The sequence below is a fragment of the Ictalurus furcatus genome, chromosome 20 (genome assembly GCF_023375685.1).
Source record: "Ictalurus furcatus strain D&B chromosome 20, Billie_1.0, whole genome shotgun sequence".
In the NCBI taxonomy this organism is placed as follows: domain Eukaryota; kingdom Metazoa; phylum Chordata; class Actinopteri; order Siluriformes; family Ictaluridae; genus Ictalurus; species Ictalurus furcatus.
The window spans coordinates 9,600,672-9,622,433 of NC_071274.1; the positions used below are offsets into that span (position 1 = coordinate 9,600,672).

General features: G+C 43.6%; 1 protein-coding gene across 3 annotated transcripts in view; it reads left to right on the forward strand.

The window, feature by feature from the left end:
* Positions 1-21,762, forward strand: part of LOC128623995 (neuropilin-1a-like) — a 113,152-nt gene that overhangs the window by 20,280 nt on the left and 71,110 nt on the right. For all 3 annotated transcript variants that reach the window (XR_008388698.1, XM_053651246.1, XM_053651245.1), the window contains exons 4-6: positions 265-495; positions 1,260-1,427; positions 20,375-20,538. Coding sequence is in view for 2 of the 3 variants with exons in the window: in XM_053651246.1 (XP_053507221.1) it covers positions 265-495; positions 1,260-1,427; positions 20,375-20,538 (563 nt within the window). In the remaining variant the exon portion in view is untranslated. The remainder of the gene's footprint in view (positions 1-264; positions 496-1,259; positions 1,428-20,374; positions 20,539-21,762) is intronic.

The window sequence follows — 21,762 nt, forward strand, 5'->3', positions numbered from 1 at the left end:
ATGAGTTTTATACTGTGAATCTCTGAACACTGAAATAAAGCTAATTAGAACTTCAAGGAGATTCATTCAAAATAAATGTATTACAGATTTTGTGGTTTTGGCCTAAAATATTTCAGTTTAATTAATTCAATGGTAATTTGCATTATTTATAATTCAATGACTTTTATTAGTCATTTATAATTTTTTTTAAATTCAAATCTAAATAGTAGTTTTGCTTCCATACAGTATATGTCTTAACATTCTATGGCTTTCTGGTCTTGTCAGTCTCAGAATGTTCCAGAAACTTCACTGCTCTAAGCGGGTTGATCCAAACGCCAGGCTTCCCTGATAAATACCCCAACAACCTGGAGTGCACATACATCATCTTTGCACCAAAGATGTCAGAGATTGTGTTGGAGTTTGAGAGCTTTGACATGGAACCTGACATGAACCCGACACCAACTGGAGCCTCATGCCGATTTGACTACTTAGAGATCTGGGACGGATACCCGACAGGTATAGAGAGAAAAGCCTCATACATGACCCATGACCATAGAGCTGTGAGGTGGCAATGCTGTAGTGATGGGAAGTTCGGATCATATTATTGACTCGGATCTTTGAATCTCGTTCAGCAAAATGAACAAATCTTTTTTCAAGTCTTTTCGTTCATTTCAGCAGAAAATCTCTCTCTCTCTTTCTCTCTCTCTGTGTGTGTGGGTGTCCGGAAATGAATCACTCTCTGAGACAACTCATTGTTCCCGAGTCATAGTAAAGATTCGTTCAAAATGAACGAATCATTCATGAACGACACATCACTACAGTGCTGTGGATCTGCATGAGTCAGAATGAGTCACTCAATAATCATAATTCTTTTAGTTGCATCACTAAGTAGTGTTTATTTACAATTTTTATATACCATTAATATAAACAACTTGAATATCTATATGAATATAATTTACAATCTGTATATTAAAAAATGTTAATCAATCATGTTATGTGCCCATCATGTTATTGTTGCTTAATTAAAAGTGCAGTTGGCTTAAGGTTATTGCTAACAGTCGCTTTAATGTTAAAGGCAATAATTGTTTACCAACATAATAATGAGAAATAAAATGACAGTGAGGGAGAAAATGGGTAAATAGGCAGTGTTAACACCATGTATTGCATCTTATTGAGATTATGTGATACTGACAGTTTAATGTGTGTGTAAACTATACATGGTTCTTGATGGAATGAGCGCTCTCTCTCTCTCTCTCTCTCTCTCTCTTTCTCTCTCTCAGTTGGTCCTCATATTGGAAGGTATTGTGGTTCCAGTAGTCCAGGCCGGGTTGTGTCATACACTGGCATTTTGTCCCTCTCCATCCACACAGACAATGCCATCACAAAGGAGGGCTTCTCATCCACTTACAGGATCCATTCCAACCAAGAGCCCAGCCATGAGCAAGCCAGTTAGTAGTGCTCACTGTCAGTCATCTTGTCAGTTCTTATGAAAAACAATGTCCTTAACATTTATTATGTGGGTAAAGGTTTTTTACTCCTGAGTGGCATAGCTGTCTATGCATCTGCCCAATCCTCAGCAAATTGTGAATTTGTATACTGAGAATGCTATAGCTATCTGTATCTAGAGTCTGAGCAAGCATGATTGGCCCTGTTTTGTGGATGGAAGGGATGTCATTTCTTCCACTGCAAATAAGAGTGACCCTAGCCAACCATGGGTGTCTTTTAACTTGTATATACAGTTCAATACTGTAGCTGTTTGCACTCTCCTACTCTTACATCCAGATTTTACATATTGTCTGAGCAGCAGTTGGAAAAGATGTGGTGACTGGCTTTACATGGCTTAGGGAAGCACAAAACCCCTCACTCTCCCAGCTAAGTAATAGACATATGATGGGGGAACTCGTGGATCCTTTTCAGTGTCATCGGGAAACCTGGAGCCTATCCCAAGGAGCATCGGGCACAAGGCGGGGTACACCCTGGACAGGGTGGTCAGAAAAATGAATGTTCAAAATCTTGAATAATCGTGATCAGAGATCTTTAAACAGCTTTTTGGAGTCGCATCATAAAAAAATCGACAGTAGAACTCATGGCTATGTTTAATAGTGAAAGTAAGAGCATTTCCATATGCACAATATGACGAGAACTTACACGATTGGGACTAAACAGCTGTGTGGCCTAATCAGTGTGCAGCTAATGTAGGAAATTTAGCCAGTGGGGGACAGAGCACAGACACACAGGAGGCCATTTCAGTGTCTCTCGTGGAGAAATCTTTATTCACAAATGGGTCGTGAGAGGGTGTGTGTGTGTGCGTGTGTGTCGAAGTGTGGGTGTGAGGTGAAGTGTTTCGTCGCCGCGGGGTTGCCTAGGGCGTGCTGGGGGGTTTCCCGAGTAACAGGGATCCCATCTTGCCGTCAGGAGAAGCTGCGGGTGCAGCCAGGGGGCGGAGTCTTCGCTCGCATCAGGATTGTTTGTAAAACACACAGCATACCGTGGGCCTGTCGCCACAGTACCCCCCTCAGCTCTGAGCATAATACCGTCGTGTGTCGGGCCCACAGGGCGTCCCGTCGTAAGAGGCCATCTGCATTCCCATGTTGGGTCCCCGCCCGGTGCTGGACCTGGAAAGAGAAATTCTGTACAGAGAGGAACCATCAAGTTACCTGGGCGTTAGTGTCCGTGGCCTTGGCCATCCACTGGAGTGGGGCGTGGTCTGTCACCAGGACGAAGTGCCGCACGGCCAGGTAGTACCGTAGCTCCTCGATGGCCCACTTTATCGCTAGGGCCTCTCTCTTCACGGCCGCATAACTCCTCTCAGCTGGGGACAACTTTCGGCTAATGTAGAGGACCGGGTGCTCCTCCCTGTCGAATGTCTGGGAGAGGACAGCGCCCAGCCCGGTCTCGGATGCATCTGTGTGCACAGTGAACGGGAGGGGGAAGTCCGGGTTACGTAGCACTGGGGTGCTGCTGAGGGCTTCCTTCAGGGCTTGGAATGCCTGCTCCGCATCTGTAGACCATTTCACCTGGTCTGGCTGGCCCTTCTTTTTGAGATCTGAGAAGGGGGAGGCTACAGAGGAGAAGTTAGAAACAAACCTACCGTAGTACCCCGCCAACCCCAAGAAGGCAAGTACCTGTTTTTTTGATGTAGGCCGGTGATAACTCTTCACTGCCTCAATTTTCTTTGTCTGGGGCTTGAATAAGCCCTGGCCAATATGGTACCCGAGGAACTGTGCCTCAGTCAGCCCCAGGTGTCACTTTTTGGGGTTGGCTGTCAGCCCGGCCTTCCAGAGCTCCTTGAGCACCTCCTCCAGGTGGAACAGGTGGTCCAACCCAGTGGAGGAGTGGATGACCACATCGTCCAGGTAGGTGGCTGCGAAGGCACGATGGGGTCGCAGGACAATGTCCATCAGCTGCTGGAATGTCACGGGCGCTCCATGTAGCCCGAAGGGGAGAACCCGGTACTGCCAGTGGCCATTCGCCATGCTGAAGACTGTCTTCGGTCTCGCCTCTGGGGCCAGCGCCACTTGCCAGTACCCCTTTGTTAGGTCCAGGGTGGAGATGAACCGGGCCCTACCCAATCGCTCCACTAGGTCGTCCACCCGGGGGGAGGGGATAGCTGTCAAACTCCGAGACCCGGTTTAGCTTCTGCGAGTCGTTGCAGAGGCGCATACTTCCATCGGGCTTTGGTATGAATATGATAGGACTGGACCAGGGGCTGTTGGACTCCTCTATGATGTTGTCCCGCAGCATCCGGCTGACCTCCTCCTCGATAGCCCTACGACGGGCCTCCAGGACCCGATAGGGCCGCTGCCGCACCACCACTCTTGGGTGAGTCTTGATTTCATGTTGTACCAGCTGCATCATGCCTGGGGAGGTAGAAAAAACATCAGTAAATTGACCCACCAACTCTGTCAGCTCCTGCTTTTGTGTGGCGGTGAGCTCTTCGCCCAGTTGGACTAAGGTACCCTGGTCGTGATCTGTGTCTAGGGCTGCAAATGCAGACAATACAGGTGCTGTCTCTATCCACCCCTTCAGCAGGTTTATGTGGTACGTTTTCGTGTCTGATCGCTTACCGGGCTGCTGCAGGCGATAGTTCATGGCACCTTTCCTCTCGAGGACTGTATATGGGCCCTGCCACCGAGCTAGAAATTTGCAGGAGCTGCTGGGTACTAGCAGGAGTACCCGATCGCCAGGTTGGAACTCGCGGGGTTGTGCTGGACGGTTGTATACTCGTTTCTGTTCCTCCTGGGTGGCTCTCATATGTTCCTGGAAGATCGGGACCACTCGGTCGATCTTCTCCTGCATCTCCTGTACATACCCGATGACCGAGCAGAACGGGGAAGGCTGTCTTCCCATGCTTCGCGTGGCATGTCCAGCAGTCCACGAGGTCGCTGTCCGAAGAGGAGCTCAAAGGGTGTGAAGCCCGTGGATGCCTGGGGGGACTCTCGGACAGCAAAGAGGACGTACGGCAGGAGGAGGTCCCAGTTCTTCCCTTCCTCATCTACCACCCAGCGCAACATCTTCTTCAAGGTCTGGTTGAACCGTTCGACCAGCCCATCTGTTTTTGGGTGGTAGACAGATGCCTTTAGGTGTTTCACCTGCAATAGCCGACACAGATCAGACATAAGCTTTGACACAAACGGGGTACCTTGGTCGGTTAGGATGTCTTTTGGGATCCCCACATGGCTGAACAGGAGCACCAGTTCTTTAGCAATGTTCCGGGAGGTGGCTTTACGCAGTGGTACCGCCTCGGGGTACCTGGTGGTGTAGTCCATGACTACCAATATATACTTGTGACCTCGGGCAGATTTTGGGAGCGGCCCGATGGGGTCCATGCTTATTCTCTCAAAGGGGACGCCTATGATGGGAAGCGGAATGAGGGACGCCCGCAGGGGCTTCCCCAGGGCCATGTGTTGGCATTGGGGGCATTGTTGGCAGAATTCCCGGACCTCTGCGTCCATGCCTGGCCAGACAAAGTGGTCCTTCAGCTTCTCCAGGGTGTTTCTTGCCCCCAGGTGGCCCCCGAGCGGATGGGCATGGGCCAGGTGCATCAGTGCCGGTGTTCTGGCTTTGGGGACGACCAAGAGGTCCATGGTTTCCCCTCTGCAGTTGGTCTGGTGGTATAGTAGGCGTCCTTTGACCAGAAAGTAGGAGGAGGGGAGTCTCTGGTTTGGGCTCTGATCGACCCCCTCGATCTGGCGCACCTGGGCCCAACAATACTTCAGGCGGCTGTCCTCTTTCTGCTCTTGGCCGAAGTTCCCCTGCTGGTTTACCTGCTGGAACACAGACAAGAGCGGGTTAGAGTGTGTGTGCACCTTCTATCCCGACGTCCTCCTCGCCTCGGGCCATGTAGGCCTGCCACACTCGTGCTTCCTTCACTCGCTGGGGCGGTTTTGGCGGGTCCAGTGTGGGGAGGACATGCCCTGCTGGCCAGGTTTTCTGGGTCTTCTTTGGCATCCCCTGGTCTGCCTCGGTCGGTCTGGGCTCGTCCTCGGGTGTCCCGTAGTCTGGGCAGCCTTGGTAGTCCTGTCCCTCCTCACCGAGCACCTTGGTGGTCAGCAGGCATTATAGGGTGGTCAGTAGTTCCCTGGCTGTCCTGGGGGCTTGCATTCCCACGACCTGGCATTCTGCGGGTGGCCTCAGGAACCAGTCCACGGCCACCCTCTCTACAACCTCGGTGGGAGAGTGCAGGTTTGGCTGGAGCCACTTCTTGGCTAGGTGCAGGAGGGTGTCCATCTGTCCACACGGCTTGGCTCCCGGCCTGTAGCTCCACCGGTGGAACTCCGCCGCCGCCTGGAGGGGGTTCCGCCCACACTATGCCAAGATCTCTCTATTTACTGCTCCATAGTCCCCTGCGTCCTCCGGAGCGAGGGCATAGTAAGCTGTGCATGCCTCTCCGGAAAGCAGTGGGCCGAGGATGCATGGCCACTCCTTGATACCCCAGCTCTCCCGGTGAGCGACCTGTTCGAAGGCTTCCAGGTAGGCCTCGATGTCGTCCTCTGGGGTCAAGTGGGGAAGCAGGTCCTGGGCTTCTCGACTGGGATCAGGGTGAGGAGGGGCGGCCACAGAGGTCATGGCTTTCAGGGCCAGCAGCTCCCGGGTTGCGACCTGTAGGCTCTGGGCGAGCTGCTGTGTTATCGTCTGCTGCTGGAGGCTGGCCTCCATTAGTTGCTGCAGCAGGGAATCCATCTATTGAATTTTTATTTTATTTTATTTTATTAATTTTTTATAGGGGCGGGTCTGTGCTCATGCCTGCATCCTCCACCAGTGTAGGGAATTTAGCCAGTGGGGGACAGAGCACAGACACACAGGAGGCCATTTCGGTGTCTCTCGTGGACAAATCTTTATTCACAAAGGGGTAGTGAGAGGGTGTGGGTGTGCGTGTGTGTTGAAGTGGGTGTGTGAGGTGAAGTGTTTCATCACCACGGGGTTGCCTAGGGCATGCTGGAGGGGGGGTTTCCCGAGTAACGGGGATCCCGTCTTGCTGTCAGGAGAAGCTGTGGGTGCAGCCAGGGGCGGAGTCTTCGTTCGCATCGGGATTGTGTGTAAAACACACAGCAAAGGTTATCGCATGCACACTGAGAGCCTCCTCTCCCTTGTGAGTGGAGTATCGCCCCTTTTATACTCTCCTGTCGCCTGCTGGATGGTGGAAATTTTCCATGCCGCCCGCCATTCAGCAGCCATTCAGCAGCCGTGTATGTGTCGACGGCCCCGCCCTGCCACCATGCGTTCTCCGGCTGTCCAAAACATTGGTGGTGCTGAAGCGGAGCTGTCGCTTCAGCACCCCAGCGGCAGTCACGGGAGGAGCGATCTTTGTTTCTTGTGCGTCGGGCCTGTCGCCACATTAATCAGATTAAAACACATGAAAAGATAAGTCCATAAAGAAAATGTGGTGAAAATACCTTAATTTAAATATAGAGTAAAATTAATTAAGGGCATTACAAAACAACTGTAAGGGGGAGGAGACACAGAGAAAATGCTTTGCTAAAATGGTCATAAGATGATGCCAACTTGTGAGACTTCCAACAGGACAATAAAATGGAAGAATAAAAATCGCCTTATTTCATCAAGTCATGATAAACCTCTTCTGTAACTGTGTGATACATGGTCAAATAGTGCAATTGTCTAAACAGAAAATTCATTACCATTTTCATATGAAGTCTGTTTTATCCACTATTCATTAATGGAGACTTGAGTGCAACATTTTTGTGGCAATTGCAGTCCTAAAGATATCATAGCAATTGTAGTCCTAAGCCATCATAACATAACTGTTCATATGAACTGAGGTCCAAAGCCATCTTTATGGTTTTTAAGTCGTACTATCCTTAGTAATCTCAATGATCTTTAGGCTGCACCATGTGGGGCATTCCTCAGCAGCAGTGAGTGATCTCCAACTGATGAGAACTCCAACAAAGAAATAGAGCATCAGGATGCATTGGGCAGGTCCAGAGGGCAGAAGGGGCCAGGATCACTGGTATCTCAGAAGTAGCATGTGTAGTTCTCTCATGTATAGAGAGAGAGAGAGAGAGAGAGAGAGAGAGAGAGAGAGAGATCGAGCTCATTAGGTATGCTTATTGTCCTTTAATGGTTGAGGACAATGTAATTTGCATGAAAGCAGGGACTCCGGCAAAAAGGAGAACCACAATGAACATGGACATGATGGCACCCTGGGACATAAGGCGGCCAGCCACTTCACTGTCAACAAACTTGAGTGAACATGTGAGAGTAAGGGGGCAACAGCATTCAAACATCCCAGCTTGCCACAACACTCTATGCCTGTGAGCCCTCCAGATCTGCTCCTTTACCTATGAAAAAAAACTATTCACAAAAGGCTTGACTAAACAAATATGTTTTCAGCCTGGACTTAAACACTGAGGCTGTGTCTGAGTACCAAACACAAATAGGAAGGCTGTTCCATAACCGCGGGACTTTGTAAGAAAAAGCTCTACTGCCCTGCTGAAGCCTTCACTATTTAAGGTACCAACAAATAGCCTGCATATTTTGATTGAAGTAGGCATGGCGGATCATAAAAGACCAAAAGTTTGCTCAGGTACTGTGGCATAAGAAAATTTAGTGCTTTGTAGGTCAATAGTAGTATTTTATGATCAATGTGGAATTTTACTGGGAGCCAGTGCAGTGTGTATAAGATAGGGGTGATGTGGACATATCTTATGTAAGGACTCTTGCAGCTGCATTCTGGACTAACTGGGGCTTGTTTATGAACCTGCTGGAACAAACAGACAGTAAGGCATTACAAAACTAATAATAAAGATAGACAGATCGCTTGATTGTATGTTACTAGTAAATAGATAGATGGAGAGAAAGTAAATAGATAAATGGAGAGACAGAGGGATACATGTTGATAGATGGAGAGATCCTTACTGTTTATAAGACTGAAGGAGAAAGAGTGATACAGGTAGATTGATAGAAAGAAATGTGGAGACTGTACTGTACTGGTATATTGATAGAGAGATGGATGGAGTGTGTGGCCCTGTGTGATTGCCTACCTTTGCCTAGTGCTGAGTCTGCCCCTGACTACCGGAAACCGCAAGTCAGATCAGTTAGAAAAAATACAACATGAGCAGTCTGAACAGCCTAAAGGACTCTGCTGAGTTTAGGGGAAGTAGCTGAAAGGCACAAGGAATTGGAAATTTTGCCCAATTTGAGCTATCGTAACAGGAAAACTGTCATTCCGATCAGTTAGAAAAGTCACAGCATGTTTAGAAGGGTCTTAGAAGAATAATAAAAACTAGATAGATGAACTTCATCATGACCAACTTTGATGTTGGCTTGACAAAGCCAATCTGAAAGTTTAAAATCATTATCAGTTTGATAGATAGATAAGTAGGAAGACAATACTTGTAGAGTTGATCCATGGACAGATACTGTCCAGTGTCTGTGGGCAGTATACGGGTGCCAGTACTTGTACTGTTGATTAGATAGATCGATAGATAGCCAATACTTGTAGAGTTGATTAGATCAACAGATAGAGAGGGTGCCAGTACTTGTACAGTTTGATAGATAGATAGTGTGCCAATCGTTCTAGAGTTGGATAGATAGGGTGCCAGTACTTCTAGAGTTGGATAGATAAGTCCAATCAGTTATGAAAAATAGACCATTACCAGTCTGAAAAGCCTGAAGGACTATGCCGAGTTTGGTGTAAATAGCTTGAAAGCTCAAGGAGTTATAACAGTCAGTATTTTTTAAATGTAAGTCAATGGGAATTTTGTTCATTTTGTGCTTCCGGAATTATGTAATTCCGATCACCTAGAAAAGTCATAGCATAATATGCTGAACGTCTGTGCCAGGTTTGGCGCATGTAGCTTGAAAGTTTTTGGAGGCGTAGCAATTCAAAATGTTTGGTCTCAGAAGAAGTATAATAACTAAACAGGTAAAGTTTGTCAAATTATTTATAGTTCAAAACTATCACTAATTCAATTTTCTGATACACTACTCATGAACCAATAACCCAGTAAATTAGCAATTAGTGAGTTAACAATTATTTTAAAACTTCTTAACATAGTAGAAAATGTAAAACAATCTTGATGGCTAGGGGTAGACTACCCTGCCACCGATACAGTGCCGGAGATTATTCTGCTCCATAGTGACAACTGCCTATCTAACTAACATAGTCCCTTAATGTCACAGGTTGTCTCCTGGTCTTTTGAGGCCTGGCCACAGACTGTCCTCTTTCAGGTTCTCATTCACACTGCCTTTCCGAGAGGTTGTCTGGCCCAGCCAAGATAGTCTCTACCTGCATCTCTGTTGGGATCCATTTCTTGACAAAAGAAACATGTTGCATGCTTTTCACTCCATGCTTCTCAAGAATGATTGATTGTCCTTTCCATTCCCTCACATGGTAAAGCTCTGGCACGAATGTAGTGGACAACTGACCCTCTTTGGCTGTCTGAACAACACCTGATCTCCCTCCTTGATCGTACTTTCCACAGCTCGCCTGGTTTTTTTTTTTTTTTCCACAGTTCATCTACCCTTTTCCTTCCTAGCAGAATCACGTCCTCTTACCGCAATGTCACTTGCTTCAGGTAGACTGATAGCTAGCACCCCTGGCGATTTCGTATGGAGCTGGCGGTTGAACAAGTAACTCAGAAGGGCTGTGGCCTGTAACAGAATGTGGTGTGCTTCTGTAGGCCAGTAGAAAGGTGTACATTTCTGTGCACCAGTCTTAACCTTCAGAATGAACTGCACGTATGGCCTGACACAATGTTCTATTGACAATATGGTGTAACACGTTGGTGATGAACTGCATTGACAGCCAGGAACGCATTAAAAACATTGGATGTAAACTGCGCAGCATTGTCTGAAACTACTATCTCAGGAAATCTGTGTGTGGCAAAAATCTGTGTCAAACACGTGATGATGTTACTCGAACATTCACTCCACCCATCGTGAGTAGTAATCAGTTATGACAAGTAGATGCTCACCTGATGGGAAAGGACCACCACATCAATGGCCACAACTTGCCATGGTTTCTCTGGCAGTTCGGTGCGTGTCATTGGAATTGGTCTTGGAGGTTCACTATTCAACTGGCATGCAGGGCAGGATCTGACTAGGTGCTCTACATTCTTGTCTATACCTGGCCACCAGACCTTTGTACACAGACACTGTTTTGTCGTAACAATACCTTGATGCCCCTCATGAGCCAACAACAAAGCTGTTTCCTGGCTGCATTAATATGCGGTCACCCTTAAGAATCAGATGGCCAATGCACGACAGCTTATCTTTAATATGTATGTATTCAGGACTGCCAAAATTCCAATGATTCTGCTGTGTACACGTTCTCAGTGTGCATAGAGTCACATCAGCTGCTGCCATCTCCTGTAGTTCACGAGGCATGAAAGCTTTGGGAACTGCATGCTTTGGAACAAAGTAGATATGGTGATCGACAGATGTTATGGCTACAGGTGGATTCACAGTAAGGCTTGAGAGTGAATCTTCAGCATTTTGTGGTCCTGGCTTGTAGATCACTTTGAATCTGTAGGGTTGCAGCCTTAAAGCCCATCATTCAGTCCTGGTGGGTGGTTTAGATCTGGGTGAATATATTGCTTCCAATGGCTTATGATCAGTGATCATCACAAAATCTTTCCCATATGGAAAAACATTAAACTTTTTGCAAGCCCACACTATGACTAGCGCTTCCCTTTCTGTTTGGGAGTAAAACCTTTCTACATCCAGAAAGGCATGACTTGCGTAGTAAACTGGTTTGAATAAACCATCAGCTTGTTTTTGGCTCATAATTGCTCCAAACCCAACTGGGCTGGCATCCATAATCACCTGTATCTGCGCTTCTTGGTTGTAATATACCATGGTGTGTGAACTTGCTAGTGCACATTTAAGAGCATTGAAAGTGGATTCTTGCTCTTCATTCCATGACCAGGTGCATGAAGACCTTGTGAGTCTCCTCAGTGGCTCTGCTACAGTAGCCAAATTGGGGATGAAATGCACACAGTAGTTTACAAGACCAAGGAAATTCCTGACTTCTGCAGTATTTGTGGGCTGTCGTGTATCTTGTACTGCCTTCAATTTGGAATGTGCTGCTCCAATTCCATTTTTGGAAAGTACATGGCCCATGAATACCATTTCACTCATCCTAAAAACACATTTCTCGCTATTTAATGTCTATTGCTTCTCTTGCAAATGCCGTAGTACTTAGTATAAGTGAACATTGTGCACCTGCACATTCTTTCCAAACACGATAGTGTCATCTGAGATGTTGTGAACCCCATTTATGCCCTGAAGCACATGTCGTATAATGTGCTGGTATGTCTCAGGAGCTGAAGAAATGCCAAACATGAGCCTTTTGTACCTCCATAATCCAGTGTGTGTGACAAATTTGGTTAATGAACGTGACTCTAGTTTCAGTTCAATCTGATGATGGCCCCATTTTAGGTCCAGTTTGGAGAACACTTTGACTCCAGTCATGTCCTCCAGTATCGATGGTGGGAATGTGGTGTCTTTCACACAACACAGCCTCATTGACTCTGTGCATGTCCACACACATCCTGATGTCTCCACCCGTTTTGTGCACCACCACAAGAGGCGAGACCCATGGGGTCGGTCCTTCTACCTTCTCAATGATGTCCAGTTGCTCTAGCTGTTTCAGTTTGGCTTCCACCAGCTTTCTTACACTAAATGGAATTGGTTGTGCAACTGGAACAGTGGTACTGTCAACATACAATTCTAGGTGGTAGTCTTTCAGTTTCCCCAGACCTTGAAAACAAGCATTGTCCCTGTTGCAGTGTCCCTGTAAATTTGTCAGCATCCTCTGAGTACACTGCATTTACATTTGGAGGGGAACCAATGAGGAGAATTCCAAGGGTGGTGGAAGTTTTCCGCCTCAGCACTGAAATCGTCTGTTTCACAACTATTCACAACTAGAACATCTGCCCTGACACCTGTAATCCCACTAGCTGGTTTCAAGTCAGCTGTGAAGAAGCCCTCCACAGCTAATGGTGTGTCTGACCCATACGCATAGAGCCACTTTGATGTGCTATTTAACTGCACTTTACAGTCCTTTTGTAATGCATGGAACACATTTGAGCAAATGATGTTAGAGCTAGCCCCAGAGTCTATTAATATGGTCATTTGCATGCCTTTTAATGTCATCATTTCAGCTTCAATTGTCTCACCATGCAGAATAAACACCATTCACCCTCATGATCATCCGTGGTGACTCCTGGCATTTTGTTATGTGGGGCCTCATTTGTCACTTAATTCACTTTGAAGTCTGTTTTTGAAGTCTGTTTTTGTCTGTTGACTGCTGCAAGTGGCCCATTTTGCCACAGTTTTCCTTTGTAATGGTATACATTCTTGCAAGATGTCCAGGGCGGCCACAATGGTGGCATGTTAATGGAAGACCTTGAACTTTGCTGTGTAGAGGCAGATAACTTGTATTTTGATTGTGACATTTTTTAACAGAGCATTGTTTTGATTGCACAGGTTCACTCATCCCAACTGCATTGGGTCGACAAGTGGTCTTGAGGCTAGCAGACTGACTAGATCAACACAAATGCGGATTGTTGTTTGTCATAATATTGTCTGCTGCTTTTTTATTTCTTCATTCTGTCTTATTTTTGTGGCAGCTTTGCATCCCAAGTGAGCTTCTCTATTTTTGCAGTTTGTTGAGCTGCAGCTTCCATACTTCATGCAATGTCTTGCAAGCTAGATAATGTGAGATCTTTCTCTCCAAAGTGTTGTAGAAGTGCATTTGTCAATGACTTGATCACAAATAAAATCCTCCTTGTGATCACCAAAATCGCAAGACACAGCCAATTGCTTTAATCTGCTTACAAATGAATCCACTGAGTCACCTTGCTCTTGCACAGCTTGCCGAAATATGTCTCTCATATGGGACATTTTTCTGTGGAGTAAAATACTCATTCAATTTCCTCACCGCTGTGTCAATGTCTTCCATATTGAATGTCTTCAATATTATCGCCTGTGTCTTCTATAGTGTCAAATATGTCTTGCATGTCTGAACTGCTCAAATGAAGCAGCAACGCACGTTTTTGAGCATTATCTTTAATGCCAGCAGCTGTCAAATAAAGTTTGAAACTGCTCACCCATTTGGCCCACCGGGATCCAATGCTGGTGGGGTTTGTGTGCATATTGAATGGAGCAAGAGGGGGTAAATTCAGCGGCATCAGCATACTGATGTCTTGCTCTTATTTTTTTTTTGCCCTTTTTCCTGTTTTCCGGCTCAGTATACCAGCGCATACAAACGCTAATCAGCATTTAATTGTACTCTTTGGTAGGTCTGTGATCCTTGTCGCCAGATTTAGTGTCACGCACACACTCAACCAAGTTTAATAAACTGCTATCCACCGACTTCCCTGGCTTTCCTGTATTTTTCCCCCACTTTGCCCACTAGGGGCCCACTATTCTACAGACAGACAGATAATTGTAGAGTTGATTACATAAATAGGGTGCCAGTACTTGTAGACTTGGCATCCATATAATACCCATAACACAAGTCTCTTCATTGAGGTGAGCGTTTTGATATGTTACGTCATGCAGTGGTTAGCACAGCATTAGTAGCCTGCTAGCGAATATTCTTTCATTCTTTATGTGCAGTCATTCTATTGAGAAAAAAACACAGCAGGTATTACCTCATTGTTATTATTATTTTCACAACAAGAAAGGGATATAAACTCTGAACTATAACAGATCCTGCTAACTTTCTACAGGTTCATTCTTGAGCCTAGTCTAACAATACGTCCCATTCTAATACAGTCCTGTGTGTTTCTTGACTATGTCTCATCTTCTGCCAGTTGGCCCCTTCAGAATGTAGTATTGTGGTGTGTCAGCAGGGCTAGTGACTCTGCCTGTGTGAGATGTGTTCTTTATCCAGACTGTTTGTCCTGTTTGTAAGTGCTGGCTTTGTTTGTGCTCTGTAGCATCTGTTGTACCACTTGGTCTGTTTGTCCTTTAACTCTGTCTTTTTTCTTAAAGGCATTAAGGTCTGGCCAAAGTGGTTTGAGTGTGGCTGGACTTACAGGAAGTGTGATGTTTGGTCCCATCAAGAGTTGTGCTGCTGAAGTTTCAGAGGCTAAAGGAGTGGCTCTGTAGGCCAGGAGTGCTTTGTGAGGGTCCTTCCTTTTCCTCAGTAATGATTTAACAGTTTGTACTGCCCGTTCTGCTTCCCCACTACTTTAAGGATGTTACTTGAAGGATGTACCTTATTTACATACAGGACGTTATTTAAATGAGGGACCCTGGGAGGGTATGCCTTTAACGGCATGCAATATTTTTATTTGAACTGCTGTTCATGGAATGAGACCATATTTTCCAGATGCACTGAGACCATTTGCATGATAGCAAACATGAATAGTCAACATCTTATTGGAATTAAAACATGTTATGTCATGCATATAGATCTTGGGTGTGTTTAAGGTGATCTCAGCACAGAGAGAGAATGGTGTGAGGAGAGAGGAGGAAGGAAACAATGTAGTGAGGACCTGAGTCTCCACTCAGCATGATGTGCTATTTCCAATGGAGATGCTAATTTTTAAGGTGATCTCAATACAGAGAAAGAGAAGGGTGTGGGGAGAGAGGAAGAAAGAAACAATATAGTGAGGATCTTCTAGTCTCCACTCAGCATGATGTGCTATCTCAGGTGAGGATGCTAATTCTGTGGGAGAGAGTGCGAGTGTTAATTCCCATGAGAGTTCTTTTTCTTCAGAGAGCAGTTCTCTCCAGGTTCAGACATCTTGCCACCAGCCTTACAGTAGTAATGTAGTACTGTAATTCTGCTACTTTATGTACTTTAATGCTTCTGCCATTTCACCAGGCTCTTGGCACCTTTTGTTAAATTTAGCCCTCTTATAAATCACATTGTGCTTCCATACAGAATGTTTTTCAAACACTTTCTTTCTGTCTTTGTCTGGCAAAACCAGCGTACTCATAATGACGTTGGATTTATCACCCGTTAAATTAGACGGTTAATTAGTTTGTTTTCTTTTTTTCATGTGAAGTTTTGCGGTAGTTCAGGTCACCAGAGGGCAGCATGGAAATAAGTGAGAGAGCACCAGGAACACAAAAACAAAATAGCAAGGGGGAAAAAGACTGTGAATGGCTGCAAGGTAAACATTTAGAATGGATACACTGTTTTCAGTATACTCGCCTGAAAACTTTGACTTCCGCGATTTTGACAGTTGGCCAAATTGGATTCACAGATTCAAGGGACTCCACACTGCTGCGGGTATCAGTGAGAGAAGCGAGGAGTATTTACACTGGGACGTATATTAGTGTCTAAGTCAATGGCTGTTAATGGGAGTATTCACACCCATGCGTAAAACGTGTGGCATCAAAGCGGCAAATTTCTTTAACGTCTCAGGGTTCTTTTTTGGCTGACCAATGTGCCCGGAGCTGCTGAAGTTACATAAAAACCATAACTTTGTGGCGCTCAAGCACAAAACTGTCTTGCCCATATCAGGCGATACCTGAAGAAGAAGACAAAGAAGAAGACGAGAACTTCATGACTCAGTTAGTAAGAGTATGTTGTGGCTATTGTTTTGACGATACTGAAATGCAAGCATATACATCCCCAATTCCAAAAAGTTGGGACGTGCTGTAAAATGTAAATTAAAAGAGAACACGATATTTTGCAAATCTCATAAACCCATATGTTATTCACAATAGAAAATAGAATAGCTTTAACCAGAATTTGTGGATGGCCTGGTGAACTGTGTTCACAGACAATGAGTTCTGGAGGTGTTTCTGAGCCCATGCAGTGATTTCCATTACAGAATCATGCCTGTTTTTAATGCAGCGCCACCGGAGGGCCTGAAGATCACGGGCAAGCAATATTGATTTTCACCCTTGTCTCTTGCGCAGAAAGATTTCTACATATTCTCGGAACCTTGGATGATATTATGTACTGTAGATGATTAGATATTCATAGTCTTTGTAATTTTACATTGAGGAACATTACTCTGAAATTGTTCCACAAATTGTAGATGCAGTTTTTCACAGATTGGTGAACCTCTGCCCATCTTTATTTCTGAAAGACTCTGCCTCTCTAAGATACTCTTTTTTTTTTTTTTACCCAATCATGTTACTGACCTGTTGCCTATTAAACTAATTAGTTACAAAATGTTCCTCCAGCTGTTTCCTTTTAGTAACACTTACTTTTCCGGCTTTTTGTTGCCTCCGTTCCAACTTTTGTGAGTTGTGTTATGGCCATGACATTCAAAATTACCTTATTTTTTTCTTAAAATGGTACATTTACTCAGTTTAAATATTTGATATGTTTTCTATGTTCTATTGTGAATAATATATGGTTTGTGAGATTTGCAAATCATTGCATTCTGTTTATATTTACATTTATTTACCCAACTTTTTGGAATTGGGGTTGTATTCTAATTGATCCATTTAATTATTTCAGTGTTGCTTTCTATACTAAATAGCATTGTTTGTTTCTTTGTCTCTTCCCTGCAAATGTTTCACATCTCTGCTCAGTGATAATCTGCTGATTGATGGACCATTGTATTTATTTTTCACCTGGCATATATTTGCGTATAATTATTTTTGACCACTTATTCAAATAGCTAAGTGCCCCATAATTGTATTATCATATTGACTACAAAAAAAGACTATTCATAGTTAACACTTCATCAACTTGCAGGATCATTATCATTTTTGGGCATAACAATAGTTGCCTTATAGACAACCCACTCCCTCCCAAAAAACAATTATTAAAAAATGAAATATTTCGGTACTTCCCATAAGTATGTGAATGCTATTGCTGTGACTCTGATATAATTCAAATCATTACTTATTTAAAAAGAGGATACTGTTTAAAATGAGAACTTTAAGGATTTAGCTTTAAACAAGTATTTGTTGCAGTGGTCAAATCACCAAAGACCTTACATTTAGCAAAAGTGTATACGTACTTTAACCAGTTCGCAAAAAGTGTGTGAATGGCTTAAAGACATAAATACTGGATCTCATCTTCTTTCCAGTGATAAGCGGGTGTCAGAAACGGAAAGTTGTACAGCACCACCTTGTGTACCAGGGTATTTCTGCTTTTCAGTAAGCGCCATCCACTGTAAGGGAGTGGATTTGCACTTTCATTCAGCGTGTCGCCCACGTTTAATGCATGGGTGTGAATGCAAAAAAAAAAAAAAACGCATCAAAAAACAGACTGTTTAACACACTGCGAAAAACGCCCTGGTGTGAGCCTTTATTGGAGCTTGTGTGCATTATTGACGTTCGTGCGCGCAGTAAATAATAATCACGACAGGAAAATAAATGTTAATGCGCGGAAAGTGGAGAACTTGTGCACTCATTTTAGAGGAAAAATCTCTATGCTCTGCTCGCACGAACACATTAACTTTTTTGTCAGCAGTGGGCGGGACTGTAGACTCAAATATCATTGGCTAACTCCGGGAAATCAGATCTGATTGGCTGCCTGCCACTGTGGCAAACCATTAGCGAAGTTACCTGTTCTTTCATGAGAGACACTACTTCATCCATGGGCACTCTTCATTTGAGTCATTTATTTTTTCATTTGTTGAAAGTTTTTGATACCCTTTGAACACACTACATTATGTAATATAATATATGTAAATAAGGGTATCTTTACTAGTTGTTTATAGACAGAAAGTGTTCTACCAGTTTGTATTTTTGGGATGTTAATAGATAGTGATCCAGCCAGCTGATATCATCATATTGATAATCATTCATTTACTAAGACCCTTCATAATTAATTGTGAGCCCCAGATAATAAATCATTAGCTTAGTAAAGCTTTGTGACTTTACTGTTGTGCAGTATATTGCAGCAAATATAATAATATAATAATATGTGAGATAACAATAGTGGTGCTTGCCAAGCACTGTTTTCGTGTATGTCTCTTTAAATGCAAATAACCTGCCCCTTTTCCAGAAGAGGGCGCTGCCTTTACAGCTTGTGCTTCAAATACTACAGCGAATGATCCTGAAGCACATGCTTCAGATACTAAAATGATTCACCCAAAACATACACAGTTTTCAAAAAGACAGTCACCTTACTGTATTGTGCATAACAAAGGTGCAGTTATGAATTATATATACAATAAGCATTTTCGGGTTGAAAATAAAAATTCCAACATAGCTCTGGTCTCCGTGAATACAATCAGAGCCAATGGTAACTTTAGCCACATTAGTCATGGAATATGCTAACAAGCTCATACACAAAGCAGTCTAGTGTAAAATGATTTGCACAAAATGCACACAGTTTTCAAAAAGACAATCACCTTAATGCATTGTGCATAATAAAGGTGAGGTTAGGAATTGTACAGACAGTAAGTGTTTTTTGGTTAAAAATAAAAATGATGACATAGCTTTGGTCTCTGTGAATACAATCAGAGACAATGGTAACTTTATCCACAATAGCTTTGGAATCTACAAAGCTCATTCGGAAAGGCGATTTGCAAGCATTCACAAAATATAAAGTGTGATCTTCTGTATATGAAGCTGGATCACTGGTACTGATCACAAAGCTTGAGAATCAAGTTTTATCAAATCCTGCTTTGCATTTACCCTCATTCACAAAGCAGTCTGGTGTAAAATGATTTGCACAAACATATACGAATTTAGGTATTTTTGGTGGCACATTACCTTCAAAAATAAAACGTCTCCACTGCATCTTCAGTGGCCCTGATGCTAAGAGTAGATGAAGACTCTTATGTTCATTCTTACAGCCAACAACAGAATACTCGCAAAGCTTATGAAGCTGAGACATTATTCTTATCACTCTAGCTTATCACTGTAGCTGTTCCAGTACGGAAAACATGGCACACTGTGTGCAGCTCACACAGGGGAGGATCTATGCTAATAGGGCAGAGTCCTTGGGAGGGACTTGTTCCAATGTGATGTCACGCTAGGGCAAAAATGAAAACTCTTATATTGAGACACTGTTTATGATTTATTGGGAATATAAAAAAAAAGAATGGGTGGATTTTTAACATTGTAGAGTGGCTGTGTACACACTCTGCCGACACAGATTTATGTTCAAACACCATTTAAAAATGAATTTTGCACAATATGTCTTTAGGTCTTTATAGGCCCTTTAATTTTGTGCTGGAAAACTAGTGTTTGGAAATGTTTTTGTACTGACCTCAAAAATGTAGAAGTCATAAAATAAAAATCTATAACATAGTTTGTACTTAAAGAAAATCGGGTGCCTAAGACTTTTGCACAGTACTGTAAGTCCACTATTTAAGGAAGTCGTGATATTAATTCTGCCTCAGAGCATTCACAGTTTGTCTCTCACTGGCTACAGGGCATGATTAACATCACTCAGCAATGAGCGCTCTGATTGGACAAATCCTTTGATGGCTCCTGAATGGCACAATCGGGAGCCAAGGAAGCATAACTGGTCTTGCTCTTTGTGTGGGAGGGAAGTCATTCCCTTTCTCCTTTTTCACTCAGAGTGCAGATAGCACTTTCCTCCAATGTGTTATGCTGCCCTGTGACGCAGCATGAGCAGCAGTTTGAAAAGAAGTGGTTGGCTGTGTGACAGGTTTCAGACGAACCAAGCGTTAAATTTCACCTTCCCTGGTTGGTAGCTGTTAAATGATAGGGAAGAGGTGATGAGTGAAAATTGGCTGCTGATCAAATTGGGGAGTAATGGGGAAAAAAGAAACACATAATGATTTGCTGCAATATGTTTAACCTACTCTGCAAACATTTCTGAGATCTATCCTAGTTTACATTCATTTTAGAAATATTTGGAAATATTCTCAGCCAGTGAAAGTGTAAAAATATTTTCTGTGAAAGAAATTTAGTGAAGAACAGTGCAATAATTCCTTGAGCTTCTCAGCTCCCTAGATTAAATACTTGTTTCTTGATGACACATCAGTCTAAGAATTGCTGACTGAGTGTGTGTGTGGTTGTGTTACAGATGTGTGCCTGTCTCCTTTGGGAATGGAATCTGGTGAGATAAGTGATGAGAGAATTGCCGCTTCATCTCAGTACAATCCCAGCTGGTCTCCTTTCCGTTCACGATTAAACTACCACGATAATGGCTGGACACCATCAGAAGATTCTGCCAGGGAATGGATACAGGTACAAACACACACTCAAATACAAGACAAGACATGCATAGTCAGTGATGCACCAAACTGTCAAAGGGACTTGTTTACTAAACGAAGCAGAAAAGGACGTAGGTATGAAGATTTACTAAAACTGAAAGTAAAAAAAAATATTGGAACTACATTTGTGTGTGCAGGGGGGTTGGATGGTGCATATTGTGTACCACATTATGGCCCCAGAATGTCCACATAATGAAAGGAACACATGATGTGGACATTTGGCTAGTGCCCATAAAAGAATTCTTTCAATTAAAAAATGAAAAGAGCTGAAAGATTTCCATTTTGGTACTGTACATAAGGTTAGGTTTTAATAGACAGTAATACATTAATCAGTGAAAGTTCCTCACACTGATAGTAATATAAGTGTGTATCTGGGTATGTAGAAGAAGCTAAATGGCATGTATGTGGAAAACTAAAGGAGTTAAAAAGGACTAAATTTACTTATGCCTACTAAGCTTTACGTTTGCATTTAACAGTGCATTCAAGGAATTATTTAACTGTAATGAAATAAAATCAGTTGAGTTACTCACAAATGCTATCTTGACATGTTATGGTTTCCATTGCTGTAGATGTAGGAAGGGTTCCTCCCATGGTGAAGATGTATTTATAGACCAGGCTGACACATTTATGAAAACAAATCCATCTGCAGAACACATTCATGACTTAGAAACAATGTCTTGGATGATGAAAGGACAGGAGAGAAGACAGACAGACAGACAAACACAGAGAGAGAGACAGAGAGAGAGAGAGAGATAGAGAGAGAGAGAGAGAGAGAGAGAGAGAGAGAGAGAGAGAGAGAAGCTGGAGCACTTAGGGTTAGGTTTGGGCGGTAATAATATCCAGCTTGTTTTTTTCACACTTGTTTTCTAACACTGGATTTGACTGTGTTAAGTCTAAGCAATACATTGCTGTTCTTGAGGAGTCTATTGAATAGCAGATACTACTGTGGATTAGGGGAAGACTACTCATTTTTACTAATTGATCAGTACGTCGACTAGTTGTTTTTCCCATAGTTAAAGCAAAACCTGTTTCAGGGGATCACTATATTCAGCCTGTTTTATTTGTGCAGCATAAAACATGCCAAACCAAACTTCAGAAGTTTGGTTAACTTCAGCAAATTACATTACAAATGCCATGTAGCTCTAGCATGCACAATCTGACTCTAAACTTTCAATTCAATTCAATTCAATTTTATTTG